Here is a 22,682-nt window from a genome sequence, read left to right as displayed (position 1 = left end):
ACACAAGTAAGAATGAAATACTGTCCTTATTCCTCAAATCCAGGTCTTCTACAATATTGAAGATGTCCCTATGGCATTAGGGTGATAAGAATCAAGTCCCAGATGTTCTAAACCTCATTGTTCTTCAGACAAATTAGTAACATAGGTCTTAAAATGCTTGAAGTGGATCATTATCAGCAGATCTGGACTGGGAATCAGAATAGCATTTTGAGAGGCCCAGCACCAATGACAATATGGCAACTTACAGAAGACCCTGTAGAATTTGCCAGAATCCATAGATTGCCTGTCCGGGCTTGGTTATTACCCTTTAAATGTTGGTTTAGTAAAAACCTCATGTTTCTCGGGTATTATTTATTTAATTAGTTGCCATGTCCCACCCCATCATTGTTCTTGATTCTCCTACCATAGGCTTTCTCTAGGCAGATCCTTATTTCACTGACACGTAGCCCGTATATAATGGGGTTAACAGCAGCAGGAAAGAGATAATATATTGCGCTGATAGTATTCTGAACATTAATGGACACGGAGGTGCCCAGTCGGTATACGATGGAGGACAATAAGCCACAAGAGTAGATGAGTGCAGCCACCATCAGGTGTGTCCCACAGGTGCTCAGAGCTTTATTGTGGGCTTTCCCTGAGACCAGTTTCATTGCCGTGTAGAGGATTTTAATGTAGGAAATAAAGAGGATTCCTCCATCCACCACCGAGACCAAGATCCGAACGATCAGTCCAATAACTTGCAGTTTAGAGACGTCTCCACAGCCCAAGCTCAACAATCCCATGTTCTCACAAGCAAAGCTCAGAATAGTGTTGGACCTGCAGAATGGAACCTTCATGAAGGAAATAACTATGGGAGACACAAGCAGGAGGACTCGAGCCACGTTGATGACGTTCAGCCACATCAGTAGGCATTTAGTCATGATGGCGTGGTAGTGCAGTGGCCGACAGATGGCTACAAACCTGTCCAAGGCCATTATCAAGACTAGTGCAGACTCAAACACTATTGCCGAGTAGATGAGGTACATCTGAATGAGACAGCCACTCAAGGAAATCTGATTCAGGCCAAAGGCAAGACCCAACAGGAACTTTGGCATGATGGAGGTGGTGCAGGACAAGTTGACGGCAAATAGAAGCGAGATGAGCCAATACATGGGATATTGTAGGCTCGGTTCCACCCAGATCCTGTACATGAGGAGAGAGTTTCCCATCAGAATGCCTATGTATATGAAAAGGAATGGGATAACCAGAACAGGCCTGGAGACTGCTATCCCAGGGAATCCCATGAGTAGGAAGTCGGTGTGGGAGAAACTAGTGTTCAGCTCAGAGGTTGTGTCCATCATGGTGACGCCGAGGCTCCTACCAACTGGGGGGGGGGGGGGGGAAGGAAACAACCAACATGGTGTCAGTACTGTAATGTCATCTGAGCCAACTGACTGCCATACTGTCTCCCTGATCCCCTGTAATCTGGGAATAGTTCCTGTTCTAGCACAATAAATAGCATTATGGTCAATAGTTACATAGGGTTGAAAATGTCCATCAAGTTCAACCCTTCCAAGTAAACCCAGCACCCACAAACCTATACTTACCAATCTATAGTCATTTAAAGAAGATGTAAAATGAAATTTCAGGGGCGACACTGACTGACTTAGTGTCCTATCCAATGAACGGATAAGATCATCTGTGATCTGAAGCCTTTAGGGCCTGTCTATATTTAGTTTTATCCTCTTCAATTCTGATCAACGTTGGGGGGTTCAATAACCTTTATAAGTGTGAATCACATCTGATTATAGGTGCAATGGGTGCTGTTGTGAGGCCAATGAGACTTAATGGTAAATTGAAGAAGGACATTGGGCAAAATTATATTCACCAAGTGCCTAAATGTTACTGGGACTCTCTAACCCCGACAGCCCAGATATACTGACCTCAACTGGGTCCACTGGACGTAAGGTGATAGAATTATGACCATCTTACCCCTGGCCAAGGATTTGTTTCTACTACATTGGATTTTAGATTTCCTTTAACTCTGTAAGTAAATTCCATGTGCCCCTCCGTAGGGCCCAATAGTCTACTTTCCTCTCGAGGAGGGTAATTGTATTCCAGGAGGTCCCTACACATTGTCTTATAATGGTTAGTGTGGTTAGGCCTACAGTAGGGTCTCCTTGCCCAAGCTTTGGTAAAGGGGAAAACACTGCCTGACAAACCATGATGCCTAAATGAAAGGGAAACTAAACCAGCCCAGTTATGCACAGACAGGCTTTCAGTTATCCACATATTTGGACAATGTTAGAACTCCAACCTATGGCAGTATGTGGCTCAAGGACCAATGGTCTCTTAAGGGGATATAAACCCTGCTGCCCAGCGCGGCTCAACCCAACGTTACTCAGTTGTTACTGGGCTACAAATTCCACAATAATGTTACATATAATGAAGCTTGGGGCATGCTGGGAGCTGTAGTCCAGCAACATCAGGGCTGTATTCTTAAAGCAATATTGCCCAATAAAACTTTCCCCCAAATCCCCACAGCCAGCGACTGCTTTAACATGCGAAAAATCCTCCAATGAGAATCCCAGCTGATGTGAGTAAATCCGGCTCCCTGTTCTCTGTTCCTGCAATTGGAGTTGGGAGCAATAAGCACAGTTTCCCAGCACTGAACAAGTCTGTCCCTTTATCCCCATGTCTGATTCCTGTGCCATATAATGACGGGAGAAAATGCCATCATTATCTCTATATGTAAGGTACCAGCAAGGGGCCTGACACAGTGCTGGGAATCAGCATTCTCACTGGGCAGTTCTTTTGCATTTATAATCAACTTATTTATCAGTACAATTCTCATTGGGGAATTTCCTTGCATCTATAATGATGGTTTTTGGCAGCTTCTATAGCAAAACTAGGGGGCGCCGTGGGGCAGCATCATGGCTGGGTTTGTATCCCCTTTAAAGGAATATAATATGCACCAAATGAACAATGATGGAGTAGAATATATGTTGCCGACAGGGTAATTAAAGCACTAAGTAGCCCAGCACTGACTGTTTAAAAAACAGATTAGCCATTGTGGGTCTGTATAAATGACCTGTAGATTATATTGTGTTATAACCACACTGTCCATAATCAATCCCTGAGCCATGTGACCTGCCTTGGTAAGGCTTGAGCACCGGCCGGGTAGAGATTATGTGCAGGGATCTCATTGGGGGATCAGCTGATGCTTCAGGCTATAGGAGCAGTGTGGGTGCTGCCATAGAGATCTTGAATACAGTTATATTTAAGGTAAAAGAGTAAAGTTAAAGTAACGCACATCCCTGCTTAGACTGAGAGTAATCAGTATGTACCAACCTGTATCCCGAGCTCCGACCCAGGGCTTGTGCCGCATTCCCTGCAGTCTCCATATATTTATCCTCTTCCAGTCGCTCCCCACTGACCTGGTCTCATTATTCCTGCAACTAATTACAGCTACAGAGACCTCTCAGCAAATGCACAGAATTTATTAATTGGTGCAATGTCCAACTCGTGGGATTGGCTCTGTATTTATCCTGCTGTGCGTTCTGGGGTATTATACATGGAATTGGCACTGTATTTATCTGCTGTGGGTTCTGGGATATTATACATGGAATTGGCTCTGTATTTATCTGCTGTGGGTTCTGGGGTATTATACATGGAATTGGCACTGTATTTATCCCGCTGTGGGTTCTGGGGTATTATACATGGAATTGGCACTGTATTTATCTGCTGTGGGTTCTGGGGTATTATACATGGAATTGGCACTGTATTTATCCTGCTGTGGGTTCTGGGGTATTATACATGGAATTGGCACTGTATTTATCCTGCTGTGGGTTCTGGGGTATTATACATGGAATTGGCCCTGTATTTATCCTGCTGTGGGTTCTGGGGTATTATACATGGAATTGGCACTGTATTTATCCCGCTGTGGGTTCTGGGGTATTATACATGGAATTGGCACTGTATTTATCTGCTGTGGGTTCTGGGGTATTATACATGGAATTGGCACTGTATTTATCCCGCTGTGGGTTCTGGGGTATTATACATGGAATTGGCACTGTATTTATCCCGCTGTGGGTTCTGGGGTATTATACATGGAATTGGCCCTGTATTTATCCTGCTGTGGGTTCTGGGGTATTAAACATGGAATTGGCATTGTATTTATCCTGCTGTGGGTTCTGGGGTATTATACATGGAATTGGCACTGTATTTATCTGCTGTGGGTTCTGGGGTATTATACATGGAATTGGCACTGTATTTATCTGCTGTGGGTTCTGGGGTATTATACATGGAATTGGCACTGTATTTATCTGCTGTGGGTTCTGGGATATTATACATGGAATTGGCTCTGTATTTATCTGCTGTGGGTTCTGGGGTATTATACATGGAATTGGCACTGTATTTATCCCGCTGTGGGTTCTGGGGTATTATACATGGAATTGGCACTGTATTTATCTGCTGTGGGTTCTGGGGTATTATACATGGAATTGGCCCTGTATTTATCCTGCTGTGGGTTCTGGGGTATTATACATGGAATTGGCACTGTATTTATCCCGCTGTGGGTTCTGGGGTATTATACATGGAATTGGCACTGTATTTATCTGCTGTGGGTTCTGGGGTATTATACATGGAATTGGCACTGTATTTATCCCGCTGTGGGTTCTGGGGTATTATACATGGAATTGGCACTGTATTTATCCCGCTGTGGGTTCTGGGGTATTATACATGGAATTGGCCCTGTATTTATCCTGCTGTGGGTTCTGGGGTATTAAACATGGAATTGGCATTGTATTTATCCTGCTGTGGGTTCTGGGGTATTATACATGGAATTGGCACTGTATTTATCTGCTGTGGGTTCTGGGGTATTATACATGGAATTGGCACTGTATTTATCCTGCTGTGGGTTCTGGGGTATTATAAATGGAATTGGCACTGTATTTATCCCGCTGTGGGTTCTGGGGTATTATACATGGAATTGGCACTGTATTTATCCTGCTGTGGGTTCTGGGATATTATACATGGAATTGGCACTGTATTTATCCTGCTGTGGGTTCTGGGGTATTAAACATGGAATTGGCACTGTATTTATCCCGCTGCGGGTTCTGGGGTATTATACATGGAATTGGCACTGTATTTATCCCGCTGCGGGTTCTGGGGTATTATACATGGAATTGGCACTGTATTTATCCTGCTGTGGGTTCTGGGGTATTATACATGGAATTGGCACTGTATTTATCCTGCTGTGGGTTCTGGGGTATTATACATTGAATTAGCACTGTATTTATCCTGCTGTGGGTTCTGGGGTATTATACATGGAATTGGCACTGTATTTATCCTGCTGTGGGTTCTGGGGTATTATACATGGAATTGGCACTGTATTTATCCCGCTGTGGGTTCTGGGGTATTATACATGGAATTGGCACTGTATTTATCATGCTGTAGGTTCTGGGGTATTATACATGGAATAGGCACTGTATTTATCCCGCTGTGGGTTCTGGGGTATTATACATGGAAAGGGCACTGTATTTATCTGCTGTGGGTTCTGGGGTATTATACATGGAATTGGCGCTGTATTTTTCCTGCTGTGGGTTCTGGGGTATTATACATGGAATTGGCTCTGTATTTATCCCGCTGTGGGTTCTGGGGTATTATACATGGAATTGGCACTGTATTTATCCTGCTGTGGGTTCTGGGGTATTATACATGGAATTGGCGCTGTATTTATCCTGCTGTGGGTTCTGGGGTATTATACATGGAATTGGCACTGTATTTATCCCGCTGTGGGTTCTGGGGTATTATACATGGAATTGGCACTGTATTTATCTGCTGTGGGTTCTGAGGTATTATACATGGAATTGGCGCTGTATTTATCTGCTGTGGGTTCTGGGGTATTATTCATGGAATTGGCACTGTATTTATCCTGCTGTGGGTTCTGGGGTATTATACATGGAATTGGCACTGTATTTATCCCGCTGTGGGTTCTGGGGTATTATACATGGAATTGGCACTGTATTTATCTGCTGTGGGTTCTGGGGTATTATACATGGAATTGGCACTGTATTTATCCCGCTGTGGGTTCTGGGGTTTTATACATGGAATTGGCACTGTATTTATCCCGCTGTGGGTTCTGGGGTATTATACATGGAATTGGCACTGTATTTATCCTGCTGTGGGTTCTGGGGTATTATACATGGAATTGGCACTGTATTTATCCTGCTGTGGGTTCTGGGGTATTATACATGGAATTGGCACTGTATTTATCTGCTGTGGGTTCTGGGGTATTATACATGGAATTGGCACTGTATTTATCCTGCTGTGGGTTCTGGGGTATTATACATGGAATTGGCACTGTATTTATCTGCTGTGGGTTCTGGGGTATTATACATGGAATTGGCACTGTATTTATCCTGCTGTGGGTTCTGGGGTATTATACATGGAATTGGCACTGTATTTATCCTGCTGTGGGTTCTGGGGTATTATACATGGAATTGGCACTGTATTTATCCTGCTGTGGGTTCTGGGGTATTATACATGGAATTGGCACTGTATTTATCCTGCTGTGGGTTCTGGGGTATTATACATGGAATTGGCACTGTATTTATCCCGCTGTGGGTTCTGGGGTATTATACATGGAATTGGCACTGTATTTATCCTGCTGTGGGTTCTGGGATATTATACATGGAATTGGCACTGTATTTATCCTGCTGTGGGTTCTGGGGTATTAAACATGGAATTGGCACTGTATTTATCCCGCTGCGGGTTCTGGGGTATTATACATGGAATTGGCACTGTATTTATCCCGCTGCGGGTTCTGGGGTATTATACATGGAATTGGCACTGTATTTATCCTGCTGTGGGTTCTGGGGTATTATACATGGAATTGGCACTGTATTTATCCTGCTGTGGGTTCTGGGGTATTATACATTGAATTAGCACTGTATTTATCCTGCTGTGGGTTCTGGGGTATTATACATGGAATTGGCACTGTATTTATCCTGCTGTGGGTTCTGGGGTATTATACATGGAATTGGCACTGTATTTATCCCGCTGTGGGTTCTGGGGTATTATACATGGAATTGGCACTGTATTTATCATGCTGTAGGTTCTGGGGTATTATACATGGAATAGGCACTGTATTTATCCCGCTGTGGGTTCTGGGGTATTATACATGGAAAGGGCACTGTATTTATCTGCTGTGGGTTCTGGGGTATTATACATGGAATTGGCGCTGTATTTTTCCTGCTGTGGGTTCTGGGGTATTATACATGGAATTGGCACTGTATTTATCTGCTGTGGGTTCTGGGGTATTATACATGGAATTGGCTCTGTATTTATCCCGCTGTGGGTTCTGGGGTATTATACATGGAATTGGCACTGTATTTATCCTGCTGTGGGTTCTGGGGTATTATACATGGAATTGGCACTGTATTTATCCCGCTGTGGGTTCTGGGGTATTATACATGGAATTGGCTCTGTATTTATCCCGCTGTGGGTTCTGGGGTATTATACATGGAATTGGCACTGTATTTATCCTGCTGTGGGTTCTGGGGTATTATACATGGAATTGGCTCTGTATTTATCCCGCTGTGGGTTCTGGGGTATTATACATGGAATTGGCACTGTATTTATCCCGCTGTGGGTTCTGGGATATTATACATGGAATTGGCACTGTATTTATCTGCTGTGGGTTCTGAGGTATTATACATGGAATTGGCGCTGTATTTATCTGCTGTGGGTTCTGGGGTATTATTCATGGAATTGGCACTGTATTTATCCTGCTGTGGGTTCTGGGGTATTATACATGGAATTGGCACTGTATTTATCTGCTGTGGGTTCTGGGGTATTATACATGGAATTGGCACTGTATTTATCTGCTGTGGGTTCTGGGGTATTATACATGGAATTGGCACTGTATTTATCTGCTGTGGGTTCTGGGGTATTATACATGGAATTGGCACTGTATTTATCCCGCTGTGGGTTCTGGGGTATTATACATGGAATTGGCACTGTATTTATCTGCTGTGGGTTCTGGGGTATTATACATGGAATTGGCACTGTATTTATCCCGCTGTGGGTTCTGGGGTTTTATACATGGAATTGGCACTGTATTTATCCCGCTGTGGGTTCTGGGGTATTATACATGGAATTGGCACTGTATTTATCCTGCTGTGGGTTCTGGGGTATTATACATGGAATTGGCACTGTATTTATCCTGCTGTGGGTTCTGGGGTATTATACATGGAATTGGCACTGTATTTATCCTGCTGTGGGTTCTGGGGTATTATACATGGAATTGGCACTGTATTTATCCTGCTGTGGGTTCTGGGGTATTATACATGGAATTGGCACTGTATTTATCCTGCTGTGTGTTCTGGGGTATTATACATGGAATTGGCACTGTATTTATCCTGCTGCGGGTTCTGGGGTATTATACATGGAATTGGCACTGTATTTATCCTGCTGTGTGTTCTGGGGTATTATACATGGAATTGGCACTGTATTTATCTGCTGTGGGTTCTGGGGTATTATACATGGAATTGGCACTGTATTTATCCCGCTGTGGGTTCTGGGATATTATACATGGAATTGGCACTGTATTTATCCTGCTGTGTGTTCTGGGGTATTATACATGGAATTGGCGCTGTATTTATCCTGCTGTGGGTTCTGGGGTATTATACATGGAATTGGCACTGTATTTATCCTGCTGTGGGTTCTGGGGTATTATACATGGAATTGGCACTGTATTTATCCCGCTGTGGGTTCTGGGGTATTATACATGGAATTGGCACTGTATTTATCCTGCTGTGGGTTCTGGGGTATTATACATGGAATTGGCACTGTATTTATCCTGCTGTGGGTTCTGGGGTATTATACATGGAATTGGCACTGTATTTATCCCGCTGTGGGTTCTGGGATATTATACATGGAATTGGCACTGTATTTATCCTGCTGTGGGTTCTGGGATATTATACATGGAATTGGCACTGTATTTATCCTGCTGTGGGTTCTGGGGTATTATACATGGAATTGGCACTGTATTTATCCCGCTGCGGGTTCTGGGGTATTATACATGGAATTGGCACTGTATTTATCCCGCTGCGGGTTCTGGGGTATTATACATTGAATTAGCACTGTATTTATCCTGCTGTGGGTTCTGGGGTATTATACATGGAATTGGCACTGTATTTATCTGCTGTGGGTTCTGGGGTATTATACATGGAATTGGCACTGTATTTATCCTGCTGTAGGTTCTGGGGTATTATACATGGAATAGGCACTGTATTTATCCCGCTGTGGGTTCTGGGGTATTATACATGGAAAGGGCACTGTATTTATCTGCTGTGGGTTCTGGGGTATTATACATGGAATTGGCACTGTATTTATCTGCTGTGGGTTCTGGGGTATTATACATGGAATCGGCACTGTATTTATCCTGCTGTGGGTTCTGGGGTATTATACATGGAATTGGCACTGTATTTATCCCGCTGTGGGTTCTGGGGTATTATACATGGAATTGGCACTGTATTTATCCTGCTGTGGGTTCTGGGGTATTATACATGGAATTGGCACTGTATTTATCCCGCTGTGGGTTCTGGGGTATTATACATGGAATTGGCTCTGTATTTATCCCGCTGTGGGTTCTGGGGTATTATGCAGGGAATTGGCACTGTATTTATCCTGCTGTGGGTTCTGGGGTATTATACATGGAATTGGCACTGTATTTATCCCGCTGTGGGTTCTGGGGTATTATACATGGAATTGGCACTGTATTTATCCCGCTGTGGGTTCTGGGGTATTATACATGGAATTGGCGCTGTATTTATCCTGCTGTGGGTTCTGGGGTATTATACATGGAATTGGCACTGTATTTATCTGCTGTGGGTTCTGGGGTATTATACATGGAATTGGCACTGTATTTATCTGCTGTGGGTTCTGGGGTATTATACATGGAATTGGCACTGTATTTATCTGCTGTGGGTTCTGGGGTATTATACATGGAATTGGCACTGTATTTATCTGCTGTGGGTTCTGGGGTATTATACATGGAATTGGCACTGTATTTATCCTGCTGTGGGTTCTGGGGTATTATACATGGAATTGGCACTGTATTTATCTGCTGTGGGTTCTGGGGTATTATACATGGAATTGGCACTGTATTTATCCTGCTGTGGGTTCTGGGGTATTATACATGGAATTGGCACTGTATTTATCCTGCTGTGGGTTCTGGGGTATTATACATGGAATTGGCGCTGTATTTATCCTGCTGTGGGTTCTGGGGTATTATACATGGAATTGGCACTGTATTTATCCTGCTGTGGGTTCTGGGGTATTATACATGGAATTGGCACTGTATTTATCCTGCTGTGGTTTCTGGGGTATTATACATGGAATTGGCACTGTATTTATCCCGCTGTGGGTTCTGGGGTATTATACATGGAATTGGCACTGTATTTATCCTGCTGTGGGTTCTGGGGTATTATACATGGAATTGGCACTGTATTTATACCGCTGCGGGTTCTGGGGTATTATACATGGAATTGGCACTGTATTTATCCCGCTGCGGGTTCTGGGGTATTATACATGGAATTGGCACTGTATTTATCCCGCTGCGGGTTCTGGGGTATTATACATGGAATTGGCACTGTATTTATCCCGCTGTGGGTTCTGGGGTATTATACATGGAATTGGCACTGTATTTATCCTGCTGTGGGTTCTGGGGTATTATACATGGAATTGGCACTGTATTTATCCTGCTGTGGGTTCTGGGGTATTATACATGGAATTGGCACTGTATTTATCCCGCTGCGGGTTCTGGGGTATTATACATGGAATTGGCACTGTATTTATCCCGCTGCGGGTTCTGGGGTATTATACATGGAATTGGCACTGTATTTATCCTGCTGTGGGTTCTGGGGTATTATACATGGAATTGGCACTGTATGTATCCCGCTGTGGGTTCTGGGGTATTATACATGGAATTGGCACTGTATTTATCCCGCTGCGGGTTCTGGGGTATTATACATGGAATTGGCACTGTATTTATCCCGCTGCGGGTTCTGGGGTATTATACATGGAATTGGCACTGTATTTATCCTGCTGTGGGTTCTGGGGTATTATACATGGAATTGGCACTGTATTTATCCCGCTGCGGGTTCTGGGGTATTATACATGGAATTGGCACTGTATTTATCCTGCTGTGGGTTCTGGGGTATTATACATGGAATTGGCACTGTATTTATCCCGCTGTGGGTTCTGGGGATATTATACATGGAATTGGCACTGTATTTATCCCGCTGTGGGTTCTGGGGTATTATACATGGAATTGGCACTGTATTTATCCCGCTGTGGGTTCTGGGGTATTATACATGGAATTGGCACTGTATTTATCCCGCTGTGGGTTCTGGGGTATTATACATGGAATTGGCACTGTATTTATCCTGCTGTGGGTTCTGGGGTATTATACATGGAATTGGCACTGTATTTATCCTGCTGTGGGTTCTGGGGTATTATACATGGAATTGGCACTGTATTTATTCTGCTAATTTTTTATTGAAAACAAGCAACTTAATAACAAACAAAATAATTACAAAAACAAAACAAATATTCTGTTTAAAATAAAACAAATTCCATAAATATAAACAGAAGTTAAAACTTAGCATATATTTACATGTATACAATTCCGCAGTATTTCCTCTCAAAACAAAAACCTACCCCAACCCTAAGGACAGAAAGACAAAGACGCAGGTTACTCACCTAAAACAGCACGAGCCCAATCATAAAAAATCTCTCAGGAATTAAAAAAATCTAAAGGGAGTGGGAGAGACCAGCCCCACACCAGAGAGGCCAATCAGAAAGGGCCAAGTGGATAAAGGGTTTCAAGGAGGCCGAAAACAAAACCCGCGCCATAAAGACGCCCACCGTGCCGCATCCATCCTCTGCCTCTCAAAAGAGCGAATCTTCCAAAGCTCACCCAGTATGGAACCCACCACCTCTGAACAGGGGAGAACTTTGTGCCTAATGGGAACCTGACACCGTGCATTCCAAGTGTAAAAGCGGACGACAGAACTAACTAGAAAAAGTGTGCTCAAATCAAAACCCTGGTGACACCTGAATGCCCCGTAGGCCCACTCCTGGTAATCTAAACCAGAGAGGCAGGGAATGCCCAAGGCATTAGACACTTCTTTGTATACTTCAATGTTAAAGGGACAATGAAGCAGGAAGTGGTCCATGGTCTCCACCTTCCCAGAGCATTCCTCCCGTGGACAGTCACGGTCATCGGTGCACTTGTGCTTCACGTTCCCACTAACATAAAGTTTCCCATGGAAGGAGCGCCAGGCGATATCCCTGAACTTGGATGGAATCCTGGGAGAGTTCACTAAGGAGAGCCCTACTCTCATTACTTCGTCTGGGCAATCTTTCAGGGCCAATGGTGCATAAAAGTAGGATCTCAAGACCCTCCTATCGATCTCCTTCCTAGTAGAGGACTTGACTTCACCCACAGTAATGCACCATCGCCGCATAGCTTTCAGAACCCCTGCAACATAAGGCGGGACAGGGCCGTGCCGGATTCGCATACTCTTTACCAAGCCGCCATTCATCCATTCCCCAAGAAAAGGAGAGACCCAAATCCTGAAGATATCTGCCCACAAAGGAGGCTTCTCCAGAAGGAGGTTGCTGAAGTTGTACTTAATAAAGTTGTTCACAAAGAACACAATGGGGTTTAGCATGTTAAGGCCCCCTTCCTTCCTTTGCAGGTAGGTGACATTCCTCTTGATGAGGTTCATTTTGTTTCCCCACAAAAGTAGGAAAAACAGACAACAAATCCTGCCATAGAAAGACTGAGGCAAAAGGCACACATAGCTGACGTAAAGAAAAATTGGGACCAGATAAGTCTTGATCAAATCAACCCTCTGCCTTAAGGTATACTTTAACCCTTTCCATCGGTTGACCAACGCAGATGCCGTTTCCAACTTTTGCTCCCAATTTGGGATGGCATAATCGCCCTGGCCAAATTCAATTCCAAGGATTTTAATTCTGGATTGGGCCACAGGGAAGACATCCGGAAGATCAAAGGCAGGATCTCCCTTCCCCATCCAGAAAGCTTCACACTTGTTCCTGTTAATCAATGAACCCGAAGCTTCTGAATAGTCCTGCACAATCAATGCCACAGCATCTGCCTCCTCCCCACTGGACACAACGACCGTGACATCGTCGGCATAGGCAGCGACCCTCAAGGCCTTCCCAGGTGCCAGGGGAACTCCTGCCAAAGCATCACCATCAAGCCGCCTAATAAACGGATCTATGGCGAAGACATACAGCAGAGAGCTCAAGGGGCACCCTTGCCTGACCCCAGAAGAGACCCAAAAGTACGCGCCAGACCAGCCATTCACAAGAGGGAAGCTTTCGGCCCTTCGATATAAAACTTTAAGCCAATTAATAAACCTCCCCGGGAGACCGTATCTGCGAAGGAGCAACCAGAGATATTTGTGGTTGATTCTATCAAAGGCCTTAGACTGGTCCAACGCCAGCAGGTACTTCCCCCATTCACAGGCCCTGCACCGCTCCAAAGCCTCCCGGATGCCAAGGACGGCAGAAAAGGTGCTCCGGCCTTTCACGGAGCAGTGCTGTGAGGGGGAAAGTAATCTTTCCGCTAGAGGAAAGAGACGATTAAACAACACTTTTGCCAGAATTTTCCTGTCCACATTGAGAAGGGCTATGGGGCGCCAGTTCTCAATTCTGGACTGATCCAAACCCTTGGAGAGCAAGATTAAGGCTGAGTGTCTCATGGAGGGAGGGAGTAAACCCTCGGCCAGGGAGCTATTAAAAATCTCCGTGAGACAAGGTGCCAAGACGTCGCGAAACTCTTTATAAAACTCGGCCGTAAGACCGTCAGGCCCTGGTGACTTTTTAAGGTTTAGGCTATCAATGGCCGTCATGACTTCATCAACCTCAATCTCACCCACCAAATCATCAAAAGGAATGTCATTATCTTTCTGAATAGGAGTCTCGTCCAGGAAGGAAGACATTCTAGCCGGGCTGAGTTCTTGTTCCTTCAAGAGTCCAGTATAATAGTTTTCAACAACGCCTAGGATGCCTGGAACCGAAGTCTCAAGCACCCCGGCCTCATTTCGCAAGCCATGTACAAACTTGCGGGAAGCTGCTTCCCTACAGTTCTGGTAAGGGTCAGGTGAGTGGTAAGGCCCGTAATCCCTTTCCAGAACCAGGGAAGAGTACCTGTCATACTGATACTCCTTCATCAGAGCCTTAACTCTGGTGAGTTAAGGCTCTGTTATTGGGGATTCGATCATTAGGAAAGTGGACAGGGTAATCTGTCGAGCGGATCGCTTCAACCGGACAGTTTGCTGTCTTCCTGGTGCCAGGGTTCGGCATGTGGTTGATCGGGTTGACACATTATTGGGAGGGGCTGGGCATGACCCGGCTGTCTTGGTACATATCGGTACTAACGACAAAATGAACGGTAGGTGGGGGACTTTAAAGAGTGAGTTCAGGGATCTAGGCTCTAAGATTAGGCAAAGGTCCTCCAATGTCATTTTTTCGGAAATTTTGCCGGTGCCGCGTGCAAGTTTAGGGAGACAGCGGGAGCTTAGGGAGCTAAATGCGTGGCTAAAGTCTTGGTGTAGGAAGGAAGGGTTTGGGTTCCTAGAGCACTGGGCTGACTTTTCCTTGGGGTACAATCTATACAGCCCTGACGGATTGCACCTCAATGGAAGGGGGTCTGCTGTGCTAGGGGAGAGAATGGTTAAGAGGTTGGAGGAGTGTTTAAACTAGACAAGGGGGGGGTGGGTGAGCTAGAATTCCATGGGAAAATTAGTGTAGATGGGGTAGGGGGACTAGCAAAGGGTTGTGGGGGAGGAGTGAGGGGGGCATATAGTTTATCAGATAAGGAGCTTCTGTTACAAGGAAAGCAGTCTCATAATTGCCTTAGCTCTAATTCTCCCTTAGCTAATGTAAACATCAGAGGGAGAAGTAATAATCTCCGCTGCATGCTGGCTAATGCGCGTAGCTTGTCGGGTAAATTAGGGGAGCTGCAGGCTATTGCATGTATTGAAAATTATGATTTAATAGGTATCACTGAGACCTGGTGGGATGATAAATGCGACTGGGCTGTGAATTTAAATGGGTATACACTTTTTAGGAGGGACAGAGAGATTAAAAAGGGTGGAGGGGTTTGTCTTTACGTAAAGTCAGACTTAAAGCCATGTAATAAAGACATTACTAATGAAAACGTCGAATCTCTTTGGGTAGAAATTTCAGTAGGGCTGAAGGTCCCAAAGAAAATGATCATTGGTGTATGTTATAAACCCCCCGTATAGATGAGGGGGATGAGGCCCAGCTATTGTTGCAAATGGAGGAGGCTTCAAAACTGGGTCAAGTTGTTGTTATGGGGGACTTTAATTATCCGGACATTGACTGGAGTAATGGGGGGGCTAAGTCAGAAAAAGCTAGTAGGTTTGTAAATATGCTAAATGGCAACTTTGTATTTCAGGCAGTTCAAGAACCCACTAGGAATGACGCTATTTTGGACCTGGTGATTTCTAATAATAATGAACTTATCTCTAACATTTGTGTGGGGGGGGGCATTTGGGGAACAGTGATCACAACATGGTCTCCTTTGAGATAATGCTACAGAGACAGCTCTATAAGGGAGTAACTAAACACTCAATTTTAGATGTGCAGACTTTGCCAGTATAAGGGCATCTCTGCAATGTGTCAACTGGGAAAGGCTTTTCATGGGGTTAGACACAGAAGGAAAATGGAACATCTTTAAAACATTGCTTTGTAGGTATACGCAACAGTATATCCCCCTAGTAAGCAAGGAGAGGCAGCGCAAAGCAAAACCTTTATGGCTGAATAAAAGTGTTATTGTCGAGGTTGGTAAGAAAAAACTTGCTTTTAGGGCATTCAAGTTAGCTGGGGCAGCAGAAACTTTCATCAGGTACAAGGAAGCAAATAAAGCAGCAAAAAAGCTATCAGGCAGCTAAAATAGAGATGGAAAGGGATATTGCAGCTAGGAGTAAAAAGAATCCAAAATTATTTTTTAATTATGTGAATAGTAAAAAAATGAAGCAAGAAGGGGTGGGAACTTTATTATCACGGGGGGGTACGTTGGTTGATGAGAACGGGGAAAAAGCTGAAATTTTGAACTCTTATTTTTCATCTGTCTATACATCTGAGGAGCCAGATAATGAAGGCTTCCCTTGTAATATGCCCAGTGCTAGTAATTTAGCTACTGACGCGTGGGTCACTCGGGGGGGAATTCAAAAGAGACTTGAACATGTAAAGGTAAACAAAGGTCCAGGGCCGGATGGGATTCATCCCAGGGTATTAAATGAGCTGAGTGTTGTGATTGCCAAACCTCTTCACTTAATTTTTCAGGATTCATTGAGGTCTGGCATGGTGCCGAGAGACTGGCGGATTGCTAATGTGGTGCCGTTATTTAAAAAGGGATCCCGTTCTCAGCCTGAAAACTATAGGCCTGTTAGTCTGACATCAGTAGTAGGAAAACTTTTGGAAGGGGTAATAAGGGATAGGGTACTTGAATACATTGCAGTTCACAATACTATTAGTTTGTGCCAGCATGGTTTTATGCGTAACAGATCTTGCCAGACTAATTTAGTTGCCTTTTATGAGGAGGTGAGCAGGAACCTTGATGCTGGAATGGCAGTTGATGTCATCTACTTGGACTTTGCTAAAGCGTTTGATACAGTACCTCACAGAAGGTTAATGATCAAATTAAGGAATATTGGCCTAGAACATAATATTTGTAATTGGATAGAGAACTGGCTGAAGGATAGAGTACAAAGAGTGGTTGTAAATGGAACATTTTCTAATTGGACCAGTGTGGTTAGTGGGTACCGCAGGGGTCAGTCCTTGGGCCTTTGCTGTTTAACTTGTTTATTAATGACCTGGAGGGGGGCATAGACAGTACTGTTTCTATTTTTGCTGATGACACTAAATTGTGCAAAACTATAAGTTCCATGCAGGATGTGCCGCTTTGCAGAGAGATTTGACAAAATTAGATAACTGGGCAGCAAACTGGAAAATGAGGTTCAATGTTGATAAGTGCAAAGTTATGCCCTTTGGTAGAAATAATATAAACGCAAACTATCTACTGAATGGGAGTGAGTTGGGGGTATCCTTAATGGAGAAGGATCTGGGGGTTTTTGTTGATAACAAGTTGTCTAATTCCAGGCAGTGTCATTCTGTGGCTACTAAAGCAAATAAAGTGCTGTCTTGTATAAAAAAGGGCATTGACTCAAGGGATGAGAACATAATTTTGCCCCTTTATAGGTCCCTGGTAAGGCCTCACCTTGAGTATGCAGTGCAGTTTTGGGCTCCAGTCCTTAAGAAGGATATTAATGAGCTGGAGAGAGTGCAAAGACTGCAACTAAACTGGTAAAGGGGATGGAAGGGTTAAACTATGAGGTGAGACTGTCGGGGTTGGGGTTGTTTTCTCTGGAAAAGAGGCGCTTGCGAGGGGACATGATTACTCTGTACAAGTACATTAGAGGGGATTATAGGCAGATTGGGGGATGTTCTTTTTTCCCATAAAAACAATCAACGCACCAGAGGCACCCCCTTTAGATTAGAGGAACGGAGCTTCCATTTGAAGCAGCGTAGGTGGTTTTTCACGGTGAGGGCAGTGAGGTTGGGGAATGCCCTTCCTAGTGATGTGGTAATGGCAGATTCTGTTAATGCCTATAAGAGGGGCCTGGATGAGTTCTTGATCAATCAGAATATCCAAGGCTATTGTGATACTAATACCTACAGTTAGTACTAGTGGTTGTATATATAGTTTATGTATGTGAGTGTATAGATTGGTAGGTGTGGGTTAGGTGTGCTGGGTTTACTTGGATGGGTTGAACTTGATGGACACAGGTCTTTTTTCAACCCTATGTAACTATGTAACTATGTAACTATCTCCCCACGATCACCGCCATCAGACACCAGTCTGTCAAGCTTCCTCCTGAGGGCAAGATAGGCACGATATTTATCAATTTGTATTTTGTTTGCTAGGCCTCGAAAGAGTCCTGCGATCCTTCTTTTGACCATCTCCCACCACTCAACCTTACTGCTGCAGACATCTATTAAAGATTCCTGGTCCTGAAAAAAGTCCCTGAAAGACTGTTTTACCCACTCCTCCCCCAGGAGGGCCGAATTTAAGCGCCATAAACCCTTACCCCTCTGAGGGGTCTGAGAGACATTCAGGGAAACCAACAACATACAGTGATCAGAAAACTCCACAGCCATCACCTCGGGGGGCGATGTTACAGAGTCTTCTTTAACAAAAAACCTGTCTATCCTACTCCTACATATACCTCTATAGAAGGTGAACCCCGTGCGGTCTGGGTAGTGGCGAATGTGCACATCCACAAGACCGGCCTCTCTGACTATGCTATTTAGGAAAGGAGTATCAGAGCCCAGTCGGCCTGCGGCACTTCCCCTGTCCATACGCCTAGTCACGGTGTTAAAATCACCGCCAAAAACTACCAACTGGGCTGTAAAAAGAAAGGGCTTAATCCTGCTAAACAGGTCCTTCCTCGCCCCGTTTGACTGAGGACCATAAATATTAATCAGGCGAAGATCTTGCCCGTTCAGCAGGACGTCAAGGACCATGCAACGACCCATCTCTACTTCAATCACCCGTTTGATTGTTACCCTATCGGTCTTAAAAAGGACCGCCACTCCACTGTAAGGCTCGGCCGCAAGAGACCAATAGGAGGGACCGTGACTCCATTCTTTTTTAGCTTTATGTATATCGGCCAGATGACATAGCCTGGTCTCCTGCAAAAATAAAACTTCTGCCTCAATTCGGGAGAACAAAAAATAGGCCGATTCTCTTGCACTTACAGACCTCACACTCGCGACATTAATGGTCGCAAAGCGAATTGGAGGGGGGACAGCCATTACAGAGTGATTAAATTCTGGAGGCTTTCGCCTGCCTCTTTGTCCTTCTGTCATCATCAGAACCCTCCCGCTTAGCTGAGAGCCCAAAGGGAAACCTTTCTGCTTCCTCAACAGGAATGTCCTCGAGGTCAGAGGAAGAAGAACTATTGTCATCATGGGAATCCTCCCCAAGCTCATTAGCCAACCGCTCCTCCTCCTCCTCTAACTCCACTTGGTCAGCCCAACATAAAGGCCCAAACCTGTTCTCCGCAAGGGGCACAGCATTACTCTTCCCCTCGGTCATGCCAAGCTTCATTTTACCCCTCCTTTTCTTATCCTTCTTAGACTTACCCACCTTAGACCAGCCCTCTTCCCTCTGAACACTTCGAGTAGAGCGAGAGGGTGAGGATGGGTAAAGAGGAGAGGAAGGACGAGGGGGGGAAGATGGGTGAAGAGGAGAGGAAGGACGAGGGGGGGAAGATGGGTGAAGAGGAGAGGAAGGACGAGGGGGGGAAGATGGGTGAAGAGGAGAGGAAGGACAAGGGGGGGAAGATGGGTGAAGAGGAGAGGAAGGACGAGGGGGGGAAGATGGGCGAAGGGAAGAAGACTGGCGAGGAGGAAGGGATGGGTGGGAAGAAGACTGGCGAGGAGGAAGGGATGGGTGGGAAGAAGACTGGCGAGGGGGAAGGGATGGGTGGGAAGAAGACTGGCGAGGAGGAAGGGATAGGTGGGAAGAAGACTGGCGAGGGGGAAGGGATGGGTGGGAAGAAGACTGGCGAGGAGGAAGGGATGGGTGGGAAGAAGACTGGCGAGGAAGAAGGGATGGGTGGGAAGAAGACTGGCGAGGAAGAAGGGATGGGTGGGAAGAAGACTGTCGAGGGGGAAGGGATGTGTGGGAAGAAGACTGGCGAGGGGGAGGGGATGGGTGGGAAGAAGATGATTGGTGATGGAGAGAGGATGAGGGAGGGGATGGGCAAGGGGTAGAGGAAGCAGCCAAAAGACTTACAACATTGGCTGACTGAGTTGACCTACACATGGGAGGCCCTGTAGTACCCTGGGGTACAGATGGAGTGGTAGTTATAGTTCTGACAGGAGCCTGCTGAGCTGGGGGGGTGGCATAATCAGGATGACCCATCTCTTCAAGAAACTCATCCTCAATACTTTGCCACGACATAGGGCATTTACTGTATGCGTGGCCAAGTTCTCCGCAAAGATTGCACCTGATACTTTTTGGGGCATCCTTTAGCCATATGCCCAAAGCCAAGGCACAAGGCACACTTCAGCTTGTCACAGTCCATACTGAAGTGCCTGGATGAGCCACATTTCCAGCACTGCCTGGGCTGGCCTGGGTAGAAACAGTAAACTCTGTCTTTACCAATGTAAGCAGAGCTGGGGATGTGTTGTGTGACATTCCCTACGGTACGTAGGCGAAACCGGACGTGCCAACCCCCTGACCAAATACCCCTTCCATCCAGGTCTTTCTGTACTCCTCCTAACACCTCCCCGTACCTCTTAAGCCAAACCCTCAGGTCTGCAGGGGGAATGGACTCATTGTCCACAAGTATGGTGACCTTCACAATGCCCGGTCTGGAGACCACAATGGTTTTAAAGCCGACCCATTTACCCTCCGCCTCAACCTTCCTGTAATTGGCCCAGAAGGTGTCAAGGTCCTGTAGCCTCACAAAGCTGATGGTATAATCTCTGAAAACAGTGTTGTGAACAAACATATGAAAATCCTCTGCCACAAACCCCAGTTCCAACACCCTATCTATAACAGTGTCCCTGCCAGGCGGGGGGCCCTCACTTATCCATTGCAGCTTTACTGCGTTTTTGCGCCTGGCGGCATCCGATGAGTAACCCCCCATACCCCCACCACTAGAGGATGGACCCGGGCCAGCAAGTGGACCAGGAAGTGCTGGGGGACCCCCTGCAGCTGTTCTTACAGAGGAATTTACAGGACCCCTTGATGAAAAACTACCAGTAGATGTTACATTAGCAAAGGATCTCTGACTAGTGCCAGGAGTCAGTCTTTCTCTCACCATAGAATCCCCCACACTCCCACTCACAGCATTCACGGGCACAGTGTTGGGCACAGTTATACCAGGCTCAGCAGGCACCTCGGGCACAGGCTCACCCACACCAGCAGCCATTCCCCCCACAGGATTCAGCCCCACAGATCTTACAGGCACAGTGTTGGGCACAGATATACCGGGCACCTCGGGTACAGTTACTGCCATACCCCCCACAGATCTTACAGGCACAGTGTTGGGCACAGATATACCGGGCACCTCTGATACAGGCACAGCCATACCCCCCACAGATCTTACAGGCACAGTGTTGGGCACAGATATACCGGGCACCTCAGGTACAGTCACTGCCATACCCCCCACAGATCTTACAAGCACAGTGTTGGGCACAGATATACCGGGCACCTCTGATACAGGCACAGCCATTCCCCCCACAGGATTCAGCCCCACAGATCTTACAGGCACAGTGTTGGGCACAGATATACCGGGCACCTCGGGTACAGTCACTGCCATACCCCCCACAGATCTTACAGGCACAGTGTTGGGCACAGATATACCGGGCACCTCGGGTACAGTCACTGCCATACCCCCCACAGATCTTACAAGCACAGTGTTGGGCACAGATATACCGGGCACCTCGGGTACAGTCACTGCCATACCCCCCACAGATCTTACAGGCACAGTGTTGGGCACAGATATACCGGGCACCTCGGGTACAGTCACTGCCATACCCCCCACAGATCTTACAGGCACAGTGTTGGGCACAGATATACCGGGCACCTCTGATACAGGCACAGCCATACCCCCCACAGGATTCAGCCCCACAGATCTTACAGGCACAGTGTTGGGCACAGATACACCAGGCTCAGCAGGCACCTCGGGCACAGGCTCACCCACACCAGCAGCCATACCTCCCACAGGATTCAGCCCCACAGATCTTACAGGCACAGTGTTGGGCACAGATATACCGGGCACCTCGGGTACAGGCACTGCCATACCCCCCACAGATCTTGCAGCACTGCCATCAGCCACAGATACAACATTAACAGGAGCCTTTGGAGCCCCCTCATTGGCTGGAGGTTGCTTGGCTTTGATGATTATAACCTGGGGGTAAAGGACAGACCTGTGGCCCTGCTCAGGGGAAAGAGACAAAGCAGTAGGATTGACATTAGGAGGTGCTTTACCCACAACCTCCCCAGAACCCACCAAGGTAACAGATTTTTTTGTAAAAGTATTTTTAACAGTCCCTCTACCCCTGGTTTCAGTGTCTTTCTGAATTGCAACCAAATCCGATACACCACAGGGAATCATGGGAGTTGTAGTCAGTATATTCCGGAGCTGCCTGTCACAGAGTTCTCCTTCCACAGTGCCAATGACACCCTCAGACCGACGGCTCACTGTCCCTGCAGCTGGACTGGAGATGATGATGGGAGATGAAGACACTTTCCTGTCAGAGACCTCTTCTCCCCTGATGTCAGCGGCATCCTCAAACTGACCTTCCACTGTCTTTATAACAGAACAGGAGAGGATGATGGGAGTTGTAGGCACTGATGAAAACAAGCTTCCTTTCTACCAGAAACCTCCCTGATCTCAACTGCATCCTCAAACTGGTCAAATACAGTCCCTGCTGGGTTAACCGCCTCAGAGGGGATGATGGGAGTTGTAGGCACCTTTGTATACTGGGCTGCATCCTGATGTGACAGCACAGAAGGAACAACAGTACGTGGAATGTTGTTATGGGTGCAAATGGCA

The 22,682-nt window shown here is 46.0% G+C and overlaps 1 protein-coding gene across 1 annotated transcript; it reads right to left on the bottom strand.

Moving 5' to 3' along the window:
- Positions 1-359: 359 nt before the first annotated feature.
- Positions 360-1,340, bottom strand: LOC100489177 (olfactory receptor 52K1). The gene has a single exon (XM_002942378.2). The coding sequence runs from the start codon at positions 1,338-1,340 to the stop codon at positions 360-362; it is 981 nt and encodes a 326-aa protein (XP_002942424.2).
- Between the last annotated feature and the right edge of the window lie 21,342 nt (positions 1,341-22,682).

Source organism: Xenopus tropicalis, chromosome 2, assembly GCF_000004195.4.
Source record: "Xenopus tropicalis strain Nigerian chromosome 2, UCB_Xtro_10.0, whole genome shotgun sequence".
Lineage (NCBI taxonomy): Eukaryota > Metazoa > Chordata > Amphibia > Anura > Pipidae > Xenopus > Xenopus tropicalis.
Note: the sequence above shows the minus strand (reverse complement) of the source record. Positions and strands in the feature narration are given on the sequence as shown.

Bases quoted from the DNA above. Each gene is read 5' to 3' on its own strand.
- LOC100489177 (XM_002942378.2), bottom strand. From the start codon at position 1,340: ATGATGGACACAACCTCTGAGCTGAACACTAGTTTCTCCCACACCGAC.